Consider the following 19640-nt stretch of genomic DNA (forward strand, 5'->3'; position numbering starts at 1 on the left):
TCAGCATGTACTTCCCATTATATGCCTTGCCCTTTCTCTGAATTTTTTAAAAAATATTTCTCTATGTCTGGAATCCATTTCCTGCTCTTCTGTTTAGGTGTTTCCTACTCTTCATCTTTGATAAGGACCAGCTTTTCCATTTTTTTGTTATCTACCTCTCTAAAGACTTCTCTTTAGAGAAAATTCCTCCATTTTTCCTTAAGAGAACCTTCTGTGGGACAATGGAGGACAAAAGAACAATCAAGTCTAGTACAAAATCTGTTAACTTAATTAACTGATGATCTTACATATATAAATGTGATATTTGTTTTACATTTCTAGCATGATTATGTACTTGACTTGATTGTTTTTTTCACAATCATTTTGTTAAGTCTAAAGATGTTACGCTAGAGAAATATTAGTGTGAATAAGATTTTAGCTAATTTTTATTTTAATCTGTTAAGTTTATCGCAATAATACAATACATAGTTGTTGTTGTTTTTTTCTTAAAAAATGTATAGTTTCTACACTGTCCAAAATCAACAGAACAGGAAGGTTTGAAACATGCTTTGTTGCTATTCATATACAACAGAAATGAATTAAAGTAAGAAAAGTAGATGTGCCATAATTTTTATCCTTTGGATCTGAATCTGACTTTTAGCATCCTCACAGAAAAACACAATTGAGTTGTATTGCTTAGTTACTAATGGATGTAAATATATAAGAAGAGAGAAATCCATTAAGGTTATAGCAATCTGTATATATAGGTTGTATACATAAGTTAATGGAGAAAGATTTTGGGTTTTGACAATATCACTCAAGGGGTATATAAGGTAGAGGTACCTGTATTGTAATAGATAACTGAAATAGTTTAGGAATGTCAGCAAAACCTCTTTTTTATCTTTAATTTTAATGTGTGAAGTGTGTTGCTTATGACTACTATTTAGGGATGGTAGAACTTGTGAACCAGTAGTGTATTCTCCAGAAGTCCTGACCTAACAGCATTTGATTTTTTTTTTTTTTTTTTTTTTTTTTTTTTTCCCATATGGATTTGTGAAAAATATCATATTTAAAAAAAAAATGACCCAAATCATTTGAGGGAGAGAATTTGGATATATGGTAATGTGATAATACTTGAATACGCTTTAGAATGCAATAAAAAATCTCCATTGGTTTGTTGTTTCTAATAACTGGCTTAATAAATAAATAGTTTGCCATTTGTAATAATATTGAAATTCATTGATTAAACCTAAAAATTCTTTAGTTTAAGTTTTGGAATAAAGTTCATTCGCATGATTTTCACTGTGTTAGAAAGTACAATGTATTCTACGAGAAATTACGCTCTTATTGAAAACATTCATTATTGGTAATGATTACTGAAAGCTTAATCATTAATTTGTAATTATTATGGCTAACATAATAACAGCAGCAAGAAAAAAGCATGTATAAAATATATAAAACACATGTGTTTTTGGTGCTAATCTGTATTGTCAACTTTTCAATTATTTTTCAATACTTTCTAAATGTAAAACATTTTTAGTTTCCAAAACTGAATTTTGGAAAATAATTTCAAGCATTGTTTTGTTAATTGCAGAGTGAAATTGCAGATTTAAGCAGATCCAGTACAGACAATTCATTAGAATTGATTGAAAAACAAAATTCATTGCATGCAAATGCTGATGATATTAATAACAGCCTTACGGAAGCACTATCCTCTTTGGAAGGAAATAAATGCCGTGCTCCTTTTAGTCAAGACTGGGGAGAATTGTGTTATCATAATGCTATTATTCTTTCAGTGGACATACAGAATGAGTTACAGTCTTTAGAAGATCTGAAGGTTTGTATTTGTGATTGAAATTTTTTTTTTTTTTCCATTACAGCAAATTCATTTACTTACAATGGATTACTGAAAAGTCTCATCTGAGTATATTTCAATGGAAATTCACTATAACAAGTTTTTATTATAACAAAGTATTCTTACAAGTTTGCCACAGTGAAAGTCAAATGTGATAAATCAGGGCTTGAAAAATTAAAATCCTACTCACAAATCCTACAAATTAATATCCTACTCACAAATGACTGACGACGTTGCAGCTGCAGTTGTTGAGCAGTCAAATGAGAAGCTGTAGTTTCATGCAGTGCACATGCCATATCAAGACAGTTAGGTTTGCCATACACAATGGAGAGCAAACATGAAATGCCAGCCTCGAGAAACGTTTGCATTGGCAGTTCTGGCACACATGGAGGTGGACAAGGATTGGCCTTGGAACATCTTATAGAATGATGAAGCATATTTTCATGTTTGTAGAAGAGTAAACATTCAAAACTGCCACATCTGGGATACAGGGAATCTACATGCATTTCGACAAGTTCTTTACAACACTTGCTAAAGTTTCACAGCATGGATAGGATTTATGGCCATGTTCATTATTGGACCATTTTTCTTCAAAGAAATCTATCAAACCGGACCTATGCTTGCATAGTCACAGTTGCATGTTATTGGGACATGTTGAACAGTTTCATCATCCCACAACTGCAGCAAAGAGGATGCCTGAGCACAACAGTGTTATGCAAGATTGAGTATCCCCCCCCCACATAGGATGTGAAATTTAAGAATTCTGGCATCAATTTCACAGAAGATAGAGTAATCAATCACTTATTCTCTATGGAATGGCCTGATGTGAGGAGCTTAAGGATCTTCCTCAGCCAAGTTAGCCGGTCTTGGGCATGAACAGCAGGGTTTTTTCCACCAGTTTACCTGGGGTTTTTCATCCTGTAAGCAAGCAAACCGGTCCCATGAACACACACACACACACACACACGGATTAGTCAGGAATACTGACCCAGCCATAGGCCTGATTCGTCAGCTATGCGGTTCCAGAGCCCGGATAAAATTTGAGGGACTGAGATGGTGCCTCACATTCCCATAAAGGGAACTCATGGCTGCTGTATCATCATATGATAATTAATTAATTATGGAATGGCCACTGTATTTGCCAGACCTTAACCCCTGTGACTTTGGGGTTAGGGTTACATCAGAAGCATGGTGTATTTGGAGCAGAGTTCTTCACCTGGCAGATTTGAACAACAAAATTGCAAATCATGGATGAAACCTTTCAACAGATTAGATGCATTTTGCTATAGACAGTGCTATGTAGTGTTATCAGCCACACAGCATTTGTTTTGTCCTGGTTCTCTTTACAGATTGCTCTAAATAGGGGTACTTTAATTTGAAACACCTATATTTCATAACAGATTTCTTTGCTTCATCTTGCTGTATTTAAGATTTTATGTATGTCATGCTTAGATAGATGTAATAGATATTTTCATTAGAATGTGTAAATCAACCAATAATTCATCACACCATCATCATTTCTTTGAATATGGCTCCATAATTTCATTGCATATATAGAAAATGCTGTGATAGTCCAATACATGTAAGATTTCCTTACCAGTTTCTTGTTGACAGTTTTCTTCTAAATTTGTTGTTATTTGTTAAGCCTGAGCAGATCATTCCTTATTTCTTTGTTTTCTAATACAGGTCCTAACAGCATTTTATTTTTTTAAGACTTGTTTTTTTTTTGGTCAATTTTCTTCTTGTTTTTAGATTGGTACAATGAGAGTTGTACTTGATTCATCTGAACAAGCCTTTCGAATTATGTGTCATAGTCACTGTAAAATTAGTCTTAGTAGCCTGTTATGGTTGCCAAATTAATTGGCTTGTGTAATTTTTGCTAAGATGGCTAATCCTGTCTTCATAGTGCATTCATAGATGGTTTTCCATTTTGCTGGTGAGAAACTAGCATCTTTGACTATGACTTCCCCCCACTCCCCAAGCCTTGCTTCTGTCACAGACTTCCATATCTACACATTTCACGTGGCATCTCGTAGTGTTTAAGCATATACAGGGGACGAGACTATAATATTTATTCATATTTGTTGGCTTAACATCAATTATTGATGATATTGTGTTGCTGACAGCATTTGCTGACCTATGCCTTCTAGTAATAAAGTCTAAAGTTGCAATGAAAAAAAAAGTATGATGTCACATTCATTTTAGTTAATCAAAGAAATGTTTTTTAAATCATCACAAACACCAGGGTAGGTGATTAAGGAAGACAGTACCTCTGAACTTTGGTTCCCTTTTCTCCATTTCTAAGCAATTTTTAATATGTTCACAACATTCATGATAATTTATCTTCTACTTCTCATGACTTGTTTAATTACATTTGTACATAACTTTCCTACATATTTCTGTAAATTTCCTACTGAAATATTATTATTATTATTATTATTAAACAAGACCTCATGGAGTCAAAGACTCATCTAGGAGGTCCTTTTATCTTACACACACATCTCATCATACCGTGTCTTAAACACATTCAAACTACTTGCAGACACCACGCTCTCAGGCAAGGCATTCCAATCACTCACAACTCTGCACGAAAAAAACCTGCCTCTCACTCCCTTACTCACACCCTCCTTATACAGTTTCCAGGGATGACCTCTGGTTCTCCCCTGATCTCCCACTATTCTCTGTAGAACTTCTCCACCATTGATCCTATAACAACCCCTTACCAACTTGTAGGTCTCTATCATATCTCCCCTCTTCCTTCTCTCCACGAGACTCTGCAAATTACATCTTTTCAATCTTTCCTCATACTCAACATTCCAGAGGTCAGAAACTACCTTAGTCAGTCGCCTTTGGACCCTTTCCAACATCTCTTCATCCTTCTGAAAACCCGGTGACCAAATCTGGGCACAATAGTCCAAGTGTGGCCTAATCAAAGCCTTATACATTGGAACAAGTATCTCCCTACTTCTACATGTCAGTGTCCTCCGCATCATTCCCAGAAGTCTTTGTGTTGTCTTCACAATTTTGGCGATGTGTCCCCTAAATTTTAGATCCTTATCCACTATCACCCCCAGATCTCTTATTTCCTCTACTTCCAACAATATATTCTCACCAAGCATAAATTCTGCATACCATCTTTGTTTTCCAAATTTTAAAACTTTACATTTTGCAACATTGAACTCACATCCCCATTTGCTTGCCCAATCACTCAATTTATTCAAGTCTTCTTGCAAGGCCACAACATCTTCACTACTCTTTATGGTTCGTCCCAACTTTGCATCATCTGCAAACAACTGAATATCTCCATCCAAATCTTCACCAATATCATTAATATATAAGTTAAATAGTAATGGCCCTAAAACAGACCCCTGAGGCACTCCACTAGTGACTTTCCTTTTCCTGGATATTGCACCCCCATACACAACTTGTTGATACCTATCAGATAGCCAGTCTCCAATCCAATGCACTAATCTAATATCCAACCCCATCTGCTCTAGTTTGACTGTTAACTTATCATGAGGTACTCTATCAAAAGCCTTTGCGAAATCCAAGTATATTACTGTGTATCCTTCTCCTCTGTCCAAGGAAGCAGTCACTTTATTGTAATAAGTAAGTAGATTACTAAAACATGACCTCCCTTTAGCAAATCCATGCTGTCCATCAAAGATTATATCATTGTTGTCAACCCAACTCTGGATCCTAGTTCTCACAAGCTTCTCCAACAACTTAACCACAACACCTGACACACAGATAGGCCTATAGTTTGATGCTTGAGTTCGATCACCTCCTTTATGAAGTGGCACAATCTTGCCCTCCTTCCACTCTTTAGGAACTTGACCAAGTGCAAGACTCGTATTAAAAAAATATGTCAAGGAAGGTGTCAACTCTCTGGCACACTCCTTCAGAATACGTGGTGATATATTATCAAGTCCCACAGCCTTATTTACATCTAGTTTACTCAACTCCCCAAACACCTCTTGCTCACTTACAGTCAGTCTCTCCTCCCCATCATCAACTGCTCTTAATCTCTCCATGAAGTCACATTCACAAGATTGAAAGATCTTTATGAATTGCTCATTAAGTATCTCCACAACACATTCTGCAACAGCTGTCTTTATACCATTTCCTCCAATCAATGTCATCCTTCCATAATCATTCTTTCTTTTGCTGGCTACATATCGAAAGAACTCCCTAGGATTCTTTTTGGCTTCATTAGCTAACTGCTGTTCATACCTCTCTTTAGCTACTCTCACCAACCAAGTCACCCTCCTTGCCTGGTCTTTGTAGACCTCATGAAATTGGTTACTTCCACTTCTCTTATGCTGTCTCCACAATGCCTTTTTTTTCTGTATTGCATGCTTAATCTCTTTATTCATCCATCTCACACCTACCTTATTTAACCTTCTCACCCGTGGTATACATTTAGACATTGCATCTACTAAATAGTTTTTGAAAATCCCCCAAGCTGCATTGATCTCTTTTCCAGCTAACTCCTCATTCCATGCTACATCTGCAAGCTGTCTCCTGAGCTCTTCATAATCACCCCCCTTGTAGTTCCACATATACCCTTTTTTCACAGGGGTCCTTGCACTGCTGGCAACCACCCAGGTAATCACCTCATGGTCACTTTCACCAATTGGTGGATGATTTGACACCTCATTTATAATTACATCCTCCGATGAGATGACCAAATCCAAGACCCTTAATCCTCGTGTGCCCTCTGTTACATACTGTCTGAGGTAGTTATCCCTCAAAAACTCAAGAAACTCATTTTCTTTACTTCCAGTCGCTATCTCTTCAATCCAGTCTATATTGCCATAATTAAAATCACCCATAATGATCACCCTTTTCTTATTTGCTTGGCTTATTTGACTATACATTTCACTATCACCACCATCCACATTACCAGGTCTATAACAACATCCCACCAAGTATTTGATTCTATTCACCTCTATCTCACACCATACTGCCTCAAAACCACTGGCCCTATTTCCCTCTTGCATCTCTACCTTGTATGGACATAACTCTTTCTCTATCATCAATAGCACTCCCCCTCCCTTTTTATCCCTTCTATCCTCACGAAACACATCATACCTTTCCATCTCTATTCCTGTCAGGATGTCGTCCTCATCTAACCATGTCTCACTTATTCCAACAATCTCTGGGTACACAGACACAATTAGTGCAACCATTTCATCCGCCTTGTTTCTTATGCTTCTAGCATTGGTATACAAACACAACAACTCATTTCTGGATCTACAGCTAGTTCCACTGATACCATTCACTCGATGTGCTCTCTCCATGCTGGACTGGGGCCATTTCTCTTTCTGCTTCTTCATTTTAGAACCCTTTGCAACAACATCTGTTTCCTCTTGATCCCTGGTCATCCCATTACTTTCCTGTCTACACATGCTCTCACCTCCTCTTGGAGCATCCACCTTTCTCACGCTGTGTATCCCTGTCCACCCTGGGCCTCCCCGTTTCCCTGCTCCTCTTGCACACCCATTCTCTCATTTTCTATACTCATACCACTCACCTCTCCATTCATTTCCACTTCTTCAATCTCTCCTGTCTTACTCTCCTGCTCTTCCACATCACTCCCCTCTCGATCTGATTCATTTTCTCTATTCACTTCTCTACCTTCCAGCAGCAGTCTCTCCAAGCGACTCACACCATAACCACTCAAATGCAGTCCATCACTCCCATACAGCTCACTTCGTCCCTCAAACTCATTCCACACATTAACAAACTGTACACCCATCTCCTCACACATTTCAGCCAGAATACCATTCATAATCCTTGCTCTCCACCTCATTTCACCACAATCATACCTAGGCAACACACTGACCACCCTTCCTGTCACACTATTCTCTTTTATCTTTCCAAGCAGTCTCTTGACATTCATTTTGACATGCTCTTTGTTCTCTCTCAAATCATTTGTACCAATTAATACAATTAACTCTTTTGCTCGCTCCCGCCTCATATCCAATGCCTCAATCACTCTACTTATTTTACCGCCTGGAAAACATACCTTGTGCATTTTATCCTCTAGCACACCTTTAATAATGGAGTCGCCATACAACGCCACTCGCTCATCTTTCGTTAACTCTTTCATGCCATCATGATTTATTTTAATAGTTTTGACCTGAATTCTCTTAATTTCATTCCGCATCCATTTCATTTCTTGCCTCATCCAATCTAATTCACTTTCCGAACCTCGCGACACATTCTCTCTATCATTAAATCTTTCTAACTTTCTAACTCTCGACCCCCTCTTCTCACATTCCCTCTCATTCATCCTTCTTTGTTTCCGTACTTTCGGTCCAACATACGTCCAACTTTCACTATCATTCTTCTCACTTTCACTCTCATTTATCTTTCTTTGTTTCCGTACTTTCGGACTAACATGCGTCCAACTTTCGCTATCATTCTTCTCACTTTTACTGTCATTCATCTTTCTTTGTTTCAGTACTTTCGGTCCAACATGCGTCGAACTTTCGCCATCATTTATTCTTTCGATTTTTTTTACTTGCGATTTCTGCATTTATCAAGTTCTACTTTCATTCGTTCTCTCAATTTCGTTTCTTTCCACCTCACTTTCGTCCCTTTTAACATCCGTTACGGTTGTCAAATCGCTCTTTTTCTTTTTTCCTGATTTTTTAACATTTTTTCGCTTCTCTTGCTCACCATCCATTTCTTTCAAACGTGCAATCGCGACACAATCAGTACTAGCACTTTCTGTCATCAATTTCATATTCGCATTCATTAGTTCTTCGTTCAGGTCACACTTCGCACACACCCTTCTTCCATCCGCACTAAACATCCACAAATCATTTATGTAATCGAAGGAATACATATAACAGACCTCACACTTAACGAAACGACTGAAATCTACATTCAAATCATGGAATGACAATGCCGCCGCCATTTTTTTTTTTTTTTTTTCTCTCTGCCGGTTACTAGGTCTAATAATAATGATTTCGTAATTTAGTTTAGACAAGAAAAAAAAACCCACACTAATAATACCGGTAGCGTACAACGTTTACAGCCACTCTTACTCAAACAATTACGCATATATACTTAATTATTCCTAGTAAAAACTTATCTGAATCAGGAGCTCTTCAAAACACGTCCGCAGTACTTGGCCCACTAGCGCCCCCCACATGATGATTTTACTTTTTTTATGTGACTACCATTCATGAAAGATTCATAAATATATACTACATTAGTACTATGGGTGGGCAAGGATTTATTTTCTATTTTTATTAATCATGTATAAATGTTTGTTATTTTTATGAATTTTTTTCATAATCTGGAAACACTTTTTCAAGCCACTTTAGGCCTCCAGTAACCAGAGAGGTGGTCTCATATTGAGCAATGAAATTCATCTACCACCTGTTTGTTGGTGAGCATAAATGCTAACCACTCACTTAATAGAAACTTTCTGTATTTAGAAAGTTTCTATTAAGTGAGTGGTTAGCAAATATACAAAATTCATGACCAACCCATAACTCCTGTTCCACACTGATCTGGAAGTGTGGAGTGTGACAGCTGGAATGATGCCCACGGAGTGCAAGCATGCTGCACTCCTACCTTGTCTGGTTTGAAGTCTATTAAGTGTTCACCAGGAGCAGCGAGGGAGATAAAACCCAGTTTGTTGTCTAGTTGAATTCTCTAAACCAAGCATTTGGGAATATTAAATTCCTTGTTGATCAGCTGTTCTGTTTTCAAGGGAGGGATGATGAGATCTAAATCTGTCACACTTCCAGATCAGTGTGGAACAGGAGTTATGGGTTGGTCATGAATTTTGTATATTTTCTTTGAAGGAATTGCTTCCTTCAGATGTGGCAGAGCAATATTGCTCAAACTGGGAGCCAGCATAGTAAGGTTGGTTTGATTGTTCCTGTCATGATTCTTATGCTGGTTTTGAGTTGAGTATCAATCTTAGTGGTGCGTGTGTGCACTGTTTAGCCACACAGGTGCACAAAATTTGGCAGGGGCATAGGCCAAGCTGATAGTTGCAGTCCAGAGTACCTCCAACGTGGATTCACCATGATGTGTCAGCAAGCTTCTGAACGATGTTTCGGATGCCAGTTTAGCAACAAGTGTTGTAGGATTCTGACAGAATATCAGAGTCCTCTCCAGTGTAATCCCCCGGATATTTAGGGTTTGGATTGCACTTTAGTGTTTGACCATCTCAATTTTGAGTTTTTCATGGGCCTATTTATGACAGAAGTGAAAATAAAAGGGACCACCATGTAAAACCAGAAAACATCTCAGTTTTCTTCCACTGTTTTACTTAGGTTTGGCTGCAATCTCCAGTTTCTAAAATAGCATCTTTAGCATAGCTAGATCCCTTCTTAATATATTTCTGTCGCTTGTAGTTGTTGATCTTGAGTTGCTGTTGCCAGATTGTTGACATTAAACAAACTTCCTGAAGATGGTAGGGGGCAAATTACTAATATACACATTGAAGTGCAATGGGGCCTAGGACAGAGCTCTGGGGAGATCATTATTCAATCTATAGGGCTGCCTTATGGTATCCTTTGTGAAAACCTGAAAGGTGCGAGTAGTGAAGTAATTATTAAGGAGATAGCATAACTTTTTACATAGTATTAAACAAAGTAACTTAAGCATGCCCTGCCTCCACATGGTGTTGTATATAGCTGTGAGGTCTATAAATGCTAGGCATATTCATACATTTTTGAAAACTCGTATATAAATGCTAGGCATATTCATGCATTTTTGAAAGCTCATATATGCATGTGTTGCAAGAGTGAGTTTGATCTACACAGCTATGCCCTTTTCTAAACCCAGCCTATTCTGTGGGCTTATAGAATATCTAAGATCTTATCTGGTAAGACCAACATTTCTTCTTCCTCCTCTTTATAGTGTTTTTATCCCGATTGTGAAGGGTCTGGTATGATTATACAACTGTGAGAAACCTCAGCCGGTTTGTTGCAAAGTCTGGTGTTGTTGGTGGGGGTGGGGATTTTTATATGGTTGTAGATGCATGTTCACGGGGATGGTTTGCCTGTTCTAGAGGATGAAAAACCTGAGTTTCCAGGTGACCCCCCCCCCCCCACCTCCGTATGAGACTGGCTAACTCACCTTTAGTCGAAAGAGATCAGATGAAGAGATCAGATCACGTCTTGGACAGGAATCGAGCCAGGTCTTTCTGGCTCTTAGCCTATACTGACTGAACTGTGCAGGCTTTAAGACTAACATATCTTATTTTATGTTATTGATTTCTTTTTTGACATTAATTCTTCTTTCTAATAATGCATAAAATTTTAATACTTTTTCCTTTACTAGAAACTCTCAAATAAAATAAAGATTTCATTATCCATTTTCCTGTTTTTAAATTTACCTGGATCACTCTAGTTGAAATTGAGTTTCTCTCTCTCTCTCTCTAAGGTTTTGCATGTTTTCAGACTTGCTTTTACTCATAAATTCTTTCAAGAGATTTATCTCCATGTTGAGTGCTTCATCCTTTCCCTAATCTTTAGTCCTGAGTAAATCATGGCATATTTATTATTTACAAGGAAATAATCTTTTTTAAACTTCTTAGTGTTAGTAACATTAAATTATGTACACAAGCAATTCTGTAATTCATCTGCCCCCATTAATGATGTTTTCTCTGTCTATCTTCAGATCTGTTGGGGTTGTTCCAGTAACAGACTTTCTACTCTTCATCCTAGTTCCTCTAGTGAAAATAAAAGGGACCACCATGTAAAACCAGAAAACATCTCAGTATGATACTGGTTATGCAGTGTTATAATGATATATAGTTTCAAATAATATAAAATATAAAGAGAAGGCAGGGTAGACCTCAACAAAGGATATTGGATGGATAACGAGACCGGAACAGACCAATATGGTCTATACTCGTAATTAGTGTTATCTTGATGATAATATAAAATACAATTTGGTTGGCTAAATCCATAGTTGTCACTCAGTTTTTTTAGCATCCAAGTAGATATCTACTAATTGGTGCACTGCAGGAGTGTGTCGTGGATTGAATATTGGATCAGATGTGATTTTTTTTTTCTTCTTCTCTATATCACTATAAGAGCCAAGACTAGATAACTGGGAGGAGACCTTCACCATAGCATTTTAAAGAATGCTGGGAACAAACCAAGGTTTCTGATCTAATGTCTGATTCTCACCCTCATGGTGTGTCTGGATATCAAATGAATAAGGATGGGTTCTGACAGTTTAGGATTTAGTCAACCAAATTGTATTCTATATTGTCTTAAACCAAATGAAAATGATACAATATGATGAAATGCCATGCCAGCTGGGGCATTGTCTGGTTTAAACTAGACTGTTTTTGTTAGGAAATGGAGATTAACAGGGAAACATCAGCTACCAGAACTAACTCAAACTCAGTATCACTAGAACTGAAGATAGGCACAATCAGCTTAGGGAAGTATCAATGGGAAAGAAGTGAAAAAGACATTGACATAATTGGTGTTACCAAAAACAAGATAAGACAAAAACAGGTGAGATGCTTCTAAATGACATCTACAAGATGTTATATTCAGGAAATAATGATCAAGAAGAGGAAGGAATAGCTATGGTATTCACCACTAAACACAAAGATGATCTTCTTGAATGTCAGGCAGTTTCAAGTAGATTGATGTGGGCAAACATCAGAATGGCAAATTGAACAATGAGACTTACTTGTTCATATGATCCCATAGAAGATTCTATTAAGGAAGGAGTGGAGGAATTTTCAAGTCATTAGAGAAACACTTGATATGCAGAAAAAAAAGGAATAGTTCATCCTTGTTGGTAATCTAAACAGCAGAGAAGAAAATGAATAGCAGTATCTTGAGGAAATTTGAATTAGGAAGTGAATATTTAGTTTTGAGCATGATAAAAATTGAAAAGAAAAATATTTACAAAAGTTTTAAAAAGAATCAAAGTTGAGCAGCTTTCAGAAATGAAAGGTAGAAATATATAAATTTTATTCAAGAAAAAATAAAAGCATTTGAAAACAAGTACTAAATCTTGGAGACTCAGTGGCAGATTGAAGAAAACATTGATTGATTCAGCCAGGTATACATGTGGAAAAGTTGTTTGCAAGGAGAAAAATTAGAAGTCCATATTGGACTCAGGAAATTGAAGAGACATTCTCTGAAAAGAATGTGTGTCGTAAATAAGTTGGGAAATACCCTGAGAGAATACAGAGAAGAAAATGTAAAAAAAAAAAAAAAGAAAGAAAGCAGCGTGTAAAAGTAACCAAACAAAAATTATGGGAAGGCCACTAAAAAGATTATTATTACTATTATTTTAAACCTCCAAGGAGTTCAAGACTCATCGAGAGAGGACACCTACTCTACAACTCTATATCTCCACCAGTCAACCTCATCATCTACACCAATGCCATCTACCACTAGTATATACAGGGTGTTCGGGATAAATTTCACATATTTATAATTAATTATATTTTTCCGTAAGTTACATGTATTAACACACACTTCTCTTCATTTAAAAGTTTGGACCCTTCTTCATTCATATACAAGATGTCAGAAAGGATGGATAGCTGGAACCCACCTGAATCATGGAAGAGAATAACTTGTATCATGATGATTCGTGCCCGCCATCAAAATAAGGATATTACGACTGCTGCCCAATGCTCCCTGAATACAGTAAAAACAATCAGACATGAACTAGAGACTTGCAATGGTGACTACGAGGATGTAGCAAGAAGAAAGATCCCTAGCAGACGATCTGATTGCATTCGTACAGCAGAATTCCTCGCAAATCTGCAGGAACAGGTGTTGAAGAACCCTGGCATTGGAATTCGGGCTTTGTTCGTGGAGTTGCTGACTGTAGTCAAGCCCTGGATAACAAGGGTAGCCAATGGTAGGCCGTATGTATGGCAGCAGGATTCGGCCCCTTGCCACACCTCTGGGAAAAGTCAAAAATGGTTGTCTGAAAATTTCTACGACTTCACCAGTCGAAATGTTTGGCCTCCAAACTCCCCAGACCTTAACCCCATGGATTATTTTGTATGGGGCACAGTTGAAAAAGACACCAATCGCACTTCCAGTAATACAAAAGCCCAGTTAATGGATAAAATTAAAACAGTTTTTGCGGCCCTTCCCAGGGAGACTGTAGCATCAGCTTGTTCGAGGTTCCGAAGCAGAATTGAAGCTGTGATCGATGCTAATGGTGGTTATTTTGAGTAAATCTTGTTGATAGTATTGTAATTAACTCTGCCTGTAATGTTTTTTTGTCAATTCATTAAATTTAATAGATACAAAGAAGATTTTCTTTTTCCTTACGAAACTGTCAAATTTATCCCGAACACCCTGTAATACCACTTGTATTTTCACAGACAATCACAAACATCTATGCCCACAGCGGGATTCGAACCTGCAGCCTTTTGGCTGGAGAGCGGATACGCTAACCACTCAGCCAGCCAGGCTGGCAGAAGATAAATATTAGGAAGTGGCCAAATGTTCTGGAGGCTGTTTAGTAAAGCTTATAAATGGAGGAAAGAGTATTGTAAAAGGAATCGAAGATGATAAAGGTGACAGAAAGATTGAAGATAATGAAATTCTAGATGTCCCGAGTAACTGAAAGATTGTTAAATGAAACAAGAAGTGACAGAACACAGTAGAAATATTGTAAAGGAATGTAGTCAGGAGTGTATATCATTGCATTATAGAAAAAAGCCATTACAAACTTGACAAATGCAGATAGGAAAGTGGAGTAGATGATTGAATGGAAATGCTCAAATATAGAGAAATAAGTTTTACAGAGGCTATCTACATAATTCAGAAAGCATGGTAAGAAGGTCATCCAATCCCAGATGATGTGTAGACTCTCATAATGCTCTTTTATTACAAGGGAAATAAAAAATGAATGTGATGATGATGATGGAGGAATTTTCCTCTGATGAGAACATATGTGCTGTCGGAATCATATTTTTATTGTAAGACAAATAGTTGAGAAATCATATGAATATAACAAAGATTTATATTTAAGTTTGTAAATCTGTAAGAGATCTGTAAAAAAAATTGCTCAGAGCATTATAATTATATTGTATAAACAGGACATTATACAGAATAATATAGACAGTCTATATTTAAGTTGTAAGTTAGCAGATAGGATTGAATAAGGTATAAGAAGTTCATTTAATGTAAAACGAGGTGTAAGACAAAGATGTGCACACTATTTCTACTAGACTTTTTCATCATCTCTATAGATTACATTATGTAATCCATATAGGTCCGCACGGTTAGCTTAGTGACTGTGCCCTTCACAACCATATGCCTGGGGAAGGAGTGTCCTAGGTTTGATTCCCATCGGAGACGTGAGGAGCTTAAGGATCTTCCTCAGCCGTAGCCAAGTTAGCCTCACTTGGGGGTGGGCAGTAGGGTTTTTCTCTCCATTTAGTTGGGGTTATTTCATCCCGCAAGCAGGCAACCCGTCCCGTGAACACCCACGGAATACAGTCATGAATACCTCCATTATGGATGCAGCAGAGGAGGTGTGCTGGCTGCATTATTTTGTCATGACTCCTCATTAGGAGGAGATCCAATCCGTCTGAATCAGGTGGAAGGGAGAGATAGATAGAATTCATACAGATTTAATATCAGGCAATAAACCTGATATTAAAATTGAAAATGTTAATCTCAAATCTTTATTTTATACAGATAATGTTATATTTCTAAATAAATCCTGTACAAGAGTCTCCAGGATTCCTAAATTGAACTAAATTAAACTGAATTCAATAACTGCTATAACAAATTTGGCATGAAAATCAACAATTAAAAAATACGCAAGCCCATAGAAAATATATTATGTATTCTGAATGGAGAACCTTAAAAACAAATAAAATACTTTGGTTCTTTTGGAACCATTTTTAGCAAAGATGACAAATTGCACTGGTGTCCAAAACTTCAGGATAAACATTATTTCTGAAGATTACAACTGCAAATTCAGACAAATCAACTTATGGTAATTTGTATAACTGATGATTTTGAATAGAAAGCGGTTGCACATTGAAATTTTTGAATTACATAACGGGGTCATGTGGTAGCACTCAACAGGATAAAAGACAAAAGGCTATGTTAAGCAGATTGTGTTGGAAGGAAGCTCTTTTTGTTTAGAAATAAAGTTGCAAACTTGAATGTCTCATAATGTCTCATAGACATCATCTAGATCAGTGTTTCTCAACCTTTCTAAGACCAAGGACCAGTAAAATGCTGAAAACAATTCTACGGACCACTATGTTACAGAGGCGACTGGGGGAGGGGGTGATCCGCCCAGGAGACACTTTTTTGGTGATCTTGCCTTACTGTCTATAAAACCAACTGAGTGATGAAATAGACTTTGACAATGTCATCGACGATTTTGCGAACAGAAAAGCAAGAAAAATAACATTTTAGAATGTTGGAATTAAAGTTTTACTTCAAAAATAAACATAGTGTTTTTAATTTATTTCCCTATACGTCATTTTGACTTTTCGTAATTTTTTTAAAAACCCAAGTAGGAAGTACCAACATTTTGGAAAAACTGCCATTTATAACATAATAAATCTAAAAGCATGTTTTGAATACATATGGAAACATAATTAATTAAATTGGAAGTAAACGATTAAAAGTGTATCATCATTGAACAAAGTTTTAATTTTTATTAAACAAATAAATAATAAGATCTAATTATGTTACTACTTTTAATGAGATGGTTGAGCTTCTCGGTCCTTGCAGAGTTGCTGGATATCTGGCTCAATATTGGTCAAATTCAATCGAAGATCGGCACACACACAAAGACAATTTCTGTATTTTGTTTTTATTTGAAGGGGCGATGAAAATCCTTTCTCACAAAGATTTGTAGAGAACTGCACGACGATTTTCATTGCTTCTTCAGATAATTCGGGAAATTCACTTCTCACTGAAGGCGAGATCCAAAATCGAGCCAAACCAAGATCAAGGAATTGCATTTTAAGTCCACTGTCATTTGAAAGTTCAATTAACTGTTCTTTTTTCGATAACGAAAGGTCGTTCTCGTGACTGCAAGCCTGAAATGGATCGCGAACCCACAGAAATTTCTTATAAAAGTTATTCAGAAAATATGTTTCAAAATTCCGTTTCAGATTTTTGAGGTGGTCACAAACCCTTTCCAGAAACTCAGAATCACCAAAAATATCATTTTCCACTAAAAAGGATTCAATGTTGGAAAAGGTGCAAATTATCTGTCTTTTACATAATTAATCCATGAAATCATTTTTTTCTCGAATGCCTTTATTTTGCCGTAGGCATCAAGAACGTTTAAAGAATTTCCCTGAAGGGAGAGATTTAGTTCATTTAATTTCAAAAAGATGTCTGAAAGATAGGATAATGTTAGTGCCTTAATTGAAATAACCTTGTTAGCAATTTGTCCCTGGAAAGCCAGCGAATTTCAGAATGAAGCAAAAGTTGTATATATTCACTGCCCATTTCATAGCAGAGTACTGAAAATAACCTGTTATTTAACGGTTGAGCTTTAATAAAATTAACTAGCTTTACAGCGTTATATAGCACAGTTTTAAATTCCGGTGCCATTCCTTTGGAGGCTAACGCCTTCCTATGTGTGAAACAATGTACTCAATTCATATCCGGAGCTACTTCCTTGACCATAGAAACAATGCGATGTGAGCTCCATCCGAACAGAAGCCTATACATTTTTCCCACTGGATTCCTTTGTGTATTATGTAATTATTGAGAGTGTGAAATATTTCTTCTCCAGTTGTTCTTGATGGCAAAGTTCTACAGAACAGAATATCATCATGAATGTTGTTATCATGCGCATATCTTACGTAGCATATTAGCTGCGCATCACTTGTAACATCAGTAGTCTTTTCTATTTGTAACACATAATAAGGGCTCTTCTCAACTCTTTTGATTAACTGAGATTCTACATCACCTGCCATATCATTAATTCTGAGACCGACAGTGTCATTTGGAAGAGGAATCAAATGAACATCTTTTAGTAACTTGTTGCCAAACATCGTTTTTACCATATCTTTTATATCTGGAAGTAGCAAATTTTCCCCGATAGAATGAGGTTTCCCTGTTTTCGCTATGTGCAAACTTAAGAGATAGGATGCTTCCAGTGCCTTGCTATTAATGGAACCCATGGCCGAAACTATATCTTTCCCATGATTTAATGTCCCTAAGTGTCGCTGAAAAAATTCAATTGGCTTATTTTTCACATCACAATGTTTAGTTTCTAAATGTCATCAGAGTTTCGCAGGTTTCATGCACTCGTTCGACAACACTTCATAACACAAAATACATTGAGCTTTCTGTTCACTTTCATCTCCACACCAAGTAAATCCGAATTCCAATTATGAACTGTTATATTACCTACTGTATTTTTTCTTTGAACTGCTTGTTTCTTCTTCTTTAATAGTATCAGATTTTCTCGCCCCTACAACACTTGTATCACAATGAGGGTTAGCATCACCTGTTTCATTTGCCCTTCTTTTCAAAGTCCTAGTTCTAAGCCACTTTTCCATTATTAAAAAACGTTTCCCAAAAAATATATAAATATATAATACTGGGATTAACTCAGGACACACTTTGTCCAAGTATCAGTTAGCACTTCTCAAGATATACTGAGCCTTGGTTGAAGGAGGGAAACCTTCAATAATAAAAATCAATAAACAACAAGCCATTGGTTGAAATGTAGATAACACATGTTCACTTCAAATCTGACAAAACAGGTGGAATGCAAGGGAAGGTGGAAGCAATAAAACTATATTATTGTTCACTTCACCCCTCTTTTATTATTGTCATTCTGCCACTACAAATTTAGCGGCAGAATGACGAATAATAAAAAGGGTGAAGTGAACAACAATATAATTTTATTGCTTCTGCCTTTGAACATTCTGACGATATTTTTTTTTAAGTCTCCATTTAATTTCAATAATTTTTACTTACTTATTCAATTTTAATTTGTTTAGATAATTAAAAAATATATATTTATTTAATTAATTTAAGTCTGCCTGTGGACCACCTGTCCCATCGTCACGGACCACAGGTTGAGAAACACTAATCTAGATGATTTCACACAGGGAAGAATTATTGGAAAGCTTGAAGAAGGCCACAGAATTATTGATATTGCTAGAGAGTTTGGAATCTCACAAAACATTTTATCTAGGCTCTGGCAGCATTTCAATTTAATGTGTTTCAGGGTATTTGCTAAGAGCTCTACCACAGAACATGAAAACAAATTTTTGGTTATAACAGCAAAATGTAATCAACACACCATGGCAGGTGTGTTCACGCCCTATTCAAGCACAGGTATGTTGGTATCAACAAACTGTGGCAATGCATCTGCAACAAGTAGACCTTGAAGGCCTGTAGTCTGCATTCCTTTATCCACAGCTCATTGTAGAACATGTTTTCAGTGGTGTCATATCCATAAAAATTGGACAGGACACCAACTTGCTAATGTGCTCTTTACAGTGAGAGTTGTTTTAGTCTTTCCTTCAGTTCTAGTTGACGCTTGATCTGGTGTGAAGGTACTTCTTACCATCACAAGAATGTTCTTGAAAGGGATGGGTATGGTAGTGCTGGGGTCATGGTGTTGGGAGGTGTTATGCTTAATGGATACACCAAGCTACAAGTGCTGGAAAAAGGAACCATGATTGGTGAACTGGTGGATGAGCAGTGGAAATACTTCTGGAGACCAAGGATATTAATTGAATCGAGTGGCCAGCACACTCTTCAGATCTTAACCACATGTTTGGGATGCAGTAGGGAGATCGCTGCTTGAAATTCCTTTTCAGAAAACAAACAAG

General features: G+C 36.8%; 1 protein-coding gene across 2 annotated transcripts in view; it reads left to right on the top strand.

The window, feature by feature from the left end:
• The window catches only part of LOC150110678 (zinc finger CCCH-type with G patch domain-containing protein-like), a 149472-nt gene that overhangs the window by 41555 nt on the left and 88277 nt on the right, over positions 1 to 19640 (top strand). For both annotated transcript variants that reach the window (XM_090395595.1, XM_090395602.1), the window contains exon 4: positions 1574 to 1816. In XM_090395595.1, the coding sequence (XP_090251721.1) occupies positions 1574 to 1816 (243 nt within the window). The remainder of the gene's footprint in view (positions 1 to 1573; positions 1817 to 19640) is intronic.

The sequence above is a fragment of the Typopeltis vanoorti genome, chromosome 1 (assembly GCF_054136105.1).
Source record: "Typopeltis vanoorti isolate ZY-2024b chromosome 1, IOZ_Tvanoo_1.0, whole genome shotgun sequence".
NCBI classification, from domain to species: Eukaryota; Metazoa; Arthropoda; class Arachnida; order Uropygi; family Thelyphonidae; genus Typopeltis; species Typopeltis vanoorti.